At 59.9% G+C, this 7,203-nt stretch overlaps 1 protein-coding gene across 1 annotated transcript; it reads left to right on the forward strand.

Annotated features, from left to right (window-relative positions):
* Nucleotides 1-21: 21 nt before the first annotated feature.
* On the forward strand, nucleotides 22-3,237 carry BHLHE40 (basic helix-loop-helix family member e40). The gene has a single exon (XM_006108250.3). The coding sequence runs from the start codon at nucleotides 990-992 to the stop codon at nucleotides 1,806-1,808; it is 819 nt and encodes a 272-aa protein (XP_006108312.2). The 5' UTR covers nucleotides 22-989; the 3' UTR covers nucleotides 1,809-3,237.
* Nucleotides 3,238-7,203: the final 3,966 nt, after the last annotated feature.

Below are 7,203 nucleotides of genomic sequence, written 5' to 3' on the forward strand. Positions count from 1 at the left end.
CCTTCCTCGTAAAATGCTAGGCCCCTGGAATTCGCATGTGGGTGTTCACAGTCGTTCCTTGGAGGAGGCGGCGCGGGCATGCCCCCGTGTTTTCCTGGGTCTCTGCTTCCTCGTGGCTCGGTGTGTGGCATGGCCCTGGCAGGGTGACAGCAGGAGTTTTTCCTGCATTTCATGTGGTTCCCTGAATAGCCACTAGGTAACTCGGCGAGTTGCGCAACCTAACGAAACTCCTGGCGTTTCATCATCCGTCGCTACTCACCTCCCAGAGAATCACACTCACCCTCACCTTCCAACCTTCCCTCCGCCATTCGGCCAGCCAGCGGGGGGGAGGAGGAACCCTGCCCACTCCCTCATCCCATCCTTCTCCGCCCTCCTGCCGGGTCCCTCGCTGGAAACAGATACTCAAACCTGATTTCTTGAGGCTTGTGGATGGAATACATGGCAAAGGCTTGAAAGAGCATGTCTGTTTAAAGATGGCAGCGTGACTGTCGTGGGAATATGTCACTGGAAATTAGGTTGCCTGAGGTGGCATCATTCCTTCATTCTTTCATTTCACGGCCATCTGGCCTCTGTCCGTCTTGCTGCGGTGACGCCGAGGTTGTGACAATGGACTCCTTGGGTTAGAAGCACGCTCAGCTTCCATGTCCGGGTCCCTTGTCCTGAGAAGTCAGGGACCACCTACACATTCCACCAGGGGGGACGCTGGCTGGCCTGTTATTATGGTCTGGTTCTCTGATGGATCTTACGCAGCCATTACACCCATTTGGTTTCGATTTGATTCCTTACACGTTTCAGGGCAGCCCACATCTTCTCTGGCCGTGTTCCTTCTGGAGTTAGGAACACAGATGCCCACGTGTGTTCTCAAACAGGGGGGCACCTGGCTTCGGGGGGCTGGTGTCCGGGTGAACCCCGGGGCCTTCTGAAATGCCTTCTTCCTCCGTGTCCACCCAGGTGAGCTGTCGGGGAGGAACGCCGAGGCGGGGCAGGAGATGTTCTGCTCAGGCTTCCAGACCTGCGCCCGGGAGGTGCTGCAGTACCTGGCCGCGCACGAGCACACGCGGGACCTGAAGTCCTCGCAGCTCGTCGCCCACCTGCACCGCGTGGTCTCGGAGCTGCTGCAGGGCGGCGCCTCCCGGAAGGTGTCGGACCCGGCGCCCAAGGCCGCGGACTTCAAGGAGAAACCCGGCGCCCTGGCCAAAGGCTCCGAGGGCCCGGCCAAGAACTGCGTGCCCGTCATCCAGCGGACTTTCGCCCACTCGAGTGGGGAGCAGAGCGGCAGCGACACGGACACAGACAGCGGCTACGGGGGCGAGTCTGAGAAGGGCGACGTGCGCGGGGAGCAGCCGTACCTCAAAGGTGACCACGGACGCAGGTTCGCTGCCGGAGAACGGATCGGGGCCATTAAGCAAGAATCCGAAGAACCCCCCACGAAAAAGAGCAGGATGCAGCTCTCAGACGACGAAGGCCGCTTCCCTGGCAGCGACCTGATCGGCTCCCCGTTCCTGGGCCCACACCCACACCAGCCCCCCTTTTGCCTGCCCTTCTATCTGATCCCGCCGTCAGCCACCGCCTACCTGCCCATGCTGGAGAAGTGCTGGTACCCCACGTCCGTGCCCCTGCTCTACCCAGGCCTCAACGCCTCCGCCGCAGCCCTCTCCAGCTTCATGAACCCGGACAAGATCTCGAGCCCCTTGCTCATGCCCCAGAGACTCCCCTCTCCCTTGCCATCGCACCCGGCCCTCGACTCCTCCGCCCTGCTCCAAGCCCTGAAGCAGATCCCCCCTTTAAACCTGGAAACCAAAGACTGAACTCTGTAGGGATCCTGCTGCTTCGCTTTCCATCCTCCCTTTCAAAAAAAAAAAAAAAGTGTGTTTGTGTGAGCGCAGGGCGACTGTTCCGGGGTGTGTGCCAGGTCGTCCGAGGCAGCGGGGAGAGGAGCTGGGGGTGGGCGTGTGGGCTGTGTGTTGGTTTCGGACCTTGGGCCCCTTCGGGGCGCCATGAAGGACGGCCTGCCGCCAGGAGACTTGGGGGGGTTGTCGCAGGACCTCTGGGCTCGTCCCCACCCAGAGAATAACCCCTGGCTACCAGTCAGCTGGGTTTTCAAAAGCTTCCGAGGCTGGGTCTGTGAGTCAGTCTCCGCTCTGGGATCCGGCCAGTGGCTTTGAGAAAAAGGTACTTTCAAAAGAGGGCTTTCCAACGCACAGTTCCCAGCCGGCTCCCCTGACCCCGCCCGCCTCCCTTGCACCCTGGCCATGACTCACCGCGCAGGGAGAGGGCGGCCAGGCCCAGCTTTCCGCTAAGTGGCGAGGTGGCCCACGGGGCCTGCCTCGCACGATCGTGGTCTGGGGAGATTTCCGCAGGCCCGCTCCCCACCCTGCCTCCGCGGCACGGAGAGCGCAGTTCCCTCCCCGGCTTTCGGGGTGATGATGCGCTGGCTGAGGAACTGAAAGGGCCTCGGACAAGCCCAGCTGCCAGGGGTGTGGGCGCGGTCCCCGGGGCCTCGGGCACCTGTTTCCAGGTCTCGCCGTCCAGGGAGCCACACCAGGGTCTGAGAGATGCAGACGCCTAAGTTCCTAGCGCCCCCAAGTGCATCAGGCTGCCTAACATCGCTACCTTCCACCAGCCAAGGCTCGGTTTTCGGTTCTGGCCTAAAGCTCCTTGTAACCAAGCTTAGCTTCCCGAAGGCCTGCCTGAGCCTTTAACAAGACCCTTTCCGTAGCCTAATGCCCTCCCTGCCCCACACACGCACACACACACCACCACCATCACCAGGGCACGTGGAGTCTCCTTCCGAGAAGGTTTCAAACCTCTTGGTCCAGGGGACCTGTCCCAGATTTGTCCAGCCAGGCCCGCACCAGCCCTGCATTTTCCAAATGCACGACGCTTGGCCGCCGACCGTGTTCTTCTCACTCTTTCTTTCCCTGTTTTTATTTTGGTATCAAGTCGTTGCCTTTATTTGTAAAACGGTGATAAATATATATATTATATAACTCTATTAAAGAGGAGACTTTCAGGTGTTTATTTGTATAACTACTTGATCTGCACCTCGAGGACAATGAATGTACTCCTGTTCCTGGAGAGAGGGCCGCGTCTCTTTTGCTCGGGGGAGAGGTACAGTGTTTATATTTCGGAGCCTTCCTGAAGGTGTGAAACTGTAAATATTTTTATCGATGAGTCGATGTTGAGTGGCTGTTTTAAAGGACTGAATAAAATCGCGCTCTTCCCGTGGAAGGGAAAGACGGTGTCTTGCATTTCTTAAAAGAACTCGATGGTGAGGTGTGGCTGCCCCCTGCCCTCTCCCGGACTGAAGGCGGCGACTAGTTAGGTGACTAGTTAACCGCGGTGCCCAGCCTTGTCTCCAGACACAAGGAGCCTAGTCAATGTCATAGGCAAATATTTGGGGTTTTGTTTTTTAACTAACCTTTGCTAGAGGTTTATCATCACCTCATACTTCCTTCCATGGTTAAGCAAAAAAGGGCATCTTCCACCCCACGCCCCCTCCCCGGCCACCTTCCTTAGGACTTGGCAGAAAATCAAAGAATGGAACCGGGGCCTCGGTGTCTGGGGAGCGTGGAGGAGGGCGGGCAACGGGGGGGAAGGTTTCGTACATTCTGCTGCAGCGGTCACTGGCGCTGGGGTAGCCGGGGCCGCCTGAATGTTTCGCGTCCAGCAAGGTCTGATGGATTTGCCATATCCTGCCTTACTGCCGCTGAAGGCAACATCCCATAATTATTTTCTACATCCTTCCTGCGCTTCCTCTCCAGGGGCGTGTGTGCGCGCGAATGAATATCGCTGTTCCTTCGTCAAGTGCTCTTTTGAAAAGGAAAACATTCCCTGGGAAAAGAGGTGGGAAACGGCCGGGTCCAATGTCCGTGCCTCCCCCGTCACCCTCCCAGAGGCGTCCGATGCCAGTGCCTGGCTGGCCACGCGCCCACACGCCCCCGCCCTGCCCCCGTCCTGTCCTCCCGCCCCCCCTTGTCTGGCTTCCGGGCAGGGAACCCGTTGCCCCAGGCCCCTGGGTAGCAGTCACCAGGCAGAGGCACCCCCCTGCCACCATGAGTGTTGGCTCTAAGTGTCACCTTCCTGTCTCCTATGAGCCAGCAGGCGACACGAGCGTGGCCTGGCTTGTGTGGGCCGCAGCGGCGGGGTCTGAAGGCACCGGTGTCCCCAGACAGCTCAGTGCCCGGGCAGGAGCCCCGGCCAGGAGGTGGGAGGTGGACGGTGGGTGTCTGTCGCGCCCGTGGCCACAGGCCTGCCTTGGACTCGTAGCGTCAGCGTTCTGAGTGTCAGGTAGCAGACACATGGCAACCTGTCAGGCCTCCTCCTCCCAGCACCTGGGGGCCTGATCCGCCCCCGAGTTCCTCCATGAATCGCTAGACCTTGTTATTTTTTATGTTTTAGGTAAAGACCTGAACAAGTCAAGTTTATCCTGGGGATGGAGCTCAGGGCGGAAACCGAGACCAAACTCGTCCTGCGTGCCCCCCTCTCCTGGGCCGTGACTCAAGGGCTTGCTGTGGGGACAGAAGGAAGTGGTTGGAGCGACCTGCATTACAAAAAGGTTTGCGGGTTCAACACATAGTCAGCGGAGAAGCCCCCCCTGGCGCCTGCCCGTCACACGCCCCTGAAGTGGCAGCTGCAGTCCCTCTGCCTCCTCCTGGTTCTGTTTGCCCTTGACCTTCCTCCAGCCGAGCTGAGCGGGTTCCAAGTGTCTCCGAGGGAGATGGGGACAAAGAGGACCTCTGTTTGAAAAGGGGTGTGTGCGTGTGAGGGGGTGAAGCTCTGGTTTGGGGCCCAGGAGAGGTTGGGGGGGGCGAAGGGAGGGGAAGGCGGCGAGGGAGCGCAGGCTGGGGCTCTGGCCGCGTTCAGACAGGGCGTGATCTCCGCCTGCCGGGATGGTCTCACCCAGCGCTGACCTGCCTCGCCTGTTGACACAACTTCACGTTTCCGACTGCAGCCTTTCATGTGTGGCCCGCGGCTAAATGCGGCTGCCGGTTCCTGGAAGCAGACGTGCCTGGCATCGCGTCAGCAGAAACCTGATCCCCGGGGAAGCTGGGCACGGCTGCAGGATCGCTGGGCCCCCAGAATAGGGCCTGGCAGCGGCGCCCAGCAGGGGGGAATCCGGGCGCTCACCCCCCCCCCCGCCCCCGCCCGCCTGCAGGGCAGGGGCGGGGCAGGGAACTGGATTTAGGCAGGGCCTGGGACAAGGCCCTAATGAACTAGACGCTAGCAGCTTCCCACGGGTCATCGCTCATTACTGAAGCCTGACAGCCCAGCAGGACCATGAGAGGTGCTTACTGTTGTAATTCACAAATAAAAGCAGGCTCAGAGAGGGCAGGGCGTGTGCCCAACGTCACACAGCTTTAGAGTCACTGGACCATTAATGGGATGGTGAGTGCGTTGGACTGTAGCTCTCCTTAATGATCCAAGTAAAGGCTTTCACAGAATCTGGCTGTTAATAATAATAATAATAATAATAATACAAATACCGAGACAACAGCTACTACGACTAACAGCAAACACAATGGCAGCACTGACTCCTTGCCAAGCACTCGTCACAGCCCTGCACGTAGTCACTTACTCTCCACAGCAGCTCACGGGGCGGATGGAATCCGTGTTCCCCTCGCGTGCGGTCACACAGCCCAGCCCCGCACTGGAACGGAAACCTGGGTGCTGTGGCTCCAGAGTCTATATGCCCAGCTACGGAGCGGCACTGCCCTCCTCACCAAAGAGCCGTCACCGTCGCACTAAGAAAAGTGAAAGCAGCGACGGGCACAAGGGTCGCCGCCATATCTGAACGCGTTTCCTACGCCGGGCGCCGTTAGGACCTTCCGTGGGCTCGCTCTGCCTCCCCCAGCAGCTGTGAAGGGCGAATGCTCACAAGCGCATTTTCCGGATGAGGAAGCTGGAGGTCAGCGAGGGGAGCGCCTCCCCCGAGGCCACACGCGTGGGAAGGATGGTGCCCCCGCTTCCAAGCCGAGCTGTGGCGAGGCCGGGCTCGGACATGCGTGATCTCATTTAATCCTCCCGGTAGCCCCTGGGTGCCCCGAAGAGGCCAAAGCTCAGAGTGAAATTCTTTGCCCAACTCTTTTTTTTTTAAATCTTTTAATATATCTTTTAATTGATTTCAGAGAGGAAGGGAGAGGGAGAGAGAGAAACATCCAAGATGAGAGAGAATCATGGATCAGTTGCCTCCTGCATGCCCCCTACTGGGGATTGAGCTCAAAACCCGGGCATGTGCTCTTAACCAGAATCAACCCTTCAGTCCACAGGCCGATGCTCTACCCACTGAGCAACACCAGCCAGGGCTGACCAACTCTTTCTTTGCTTCCTTACAAATACCATCCCAGGGTCAAAAGATGGGCCCTTTCTCCCGCTCAAGAACTAACAGGGCAGGACTATCCCAGCAGGAGGGGGGTGCTGCAGGGTTACTGTGCTGAGAATGAGAATCTGGTTGGTGGAAATTCCATGTCAAAGTGTGGGGGGGCACTGCTCTTCTCATCTCCTAGGGTTAGGAGAGGCGGGAGGGGCCTGGGGCAACCGCTACAGGAGGACCATGGGGTGGGCAGTTCTCAGGGGGGGAACCCAAGGAGCTGGGGGGAGGCAGGAAGGGGGGGCAGGAGATGGAGACTGAGTTTCAGGCTGTCCCCCTGGAAGGGAACCTGGGCGGGTGAGTGGGGACACCAGGCCTGCAGCCCCGGTGCCCCCCCCCAGCCCCCCGCCCCGGCCCAGCCTCCGCTCTGGCAGGTCCCCGCTCGCTCAGGCTGGTGAGGGCCACGCAGGCGGCCGGCGCGTGGAGCAGGGCCAGCATCTCAGGGCAGAGCTTGACACACGGACAGCTCTCTCCTAGGCCTCGGCTCCCCCCGCGAGGCTCCCAGAGACCGCGTGTGTCGAGTTCCCGAGCGGTTTCATATCAATACTCTGTGTTCACCGGATCGGCGTGTTCTCCGGAGACCAGAGTCCATGCTCCACGCGGTGGGGGTGGGGTGGGGCCCTGGCTTCTCAGCGCCTCTGACCAGCTTCCTCTCGCTCTGTCCTGGGCATTGCCGGGGTTTGAACAGCAGGCCCGTGGCTACAAACCACCGCAGACGTGCGGGACGGCGCCCAACTGCATCCCCCGCCCCAGGCACGGCCGTCACCTTCCCCGACTCTGTCCCGGTCCCAGGGGGAGGCTGAGGCCACTCACAGCCCCCACCCCCACCCGTT

This window comes from Myotis lucifugus, unplaced genomic scaffold (assembly GCF_000147115.1).
Source record: "Myotis lucifugus unplaced genomic scaffold, Myoluc2.0 scaffold_1955, whole genome shotgun sequence".
In the NCBI taxonomy this organism is placed as follows: Eukaryota; Metazoa; Chordata; class Mammalia; order Chiroptera; family Vespertilionidae; genus Myotis; species Myotis lucifugus.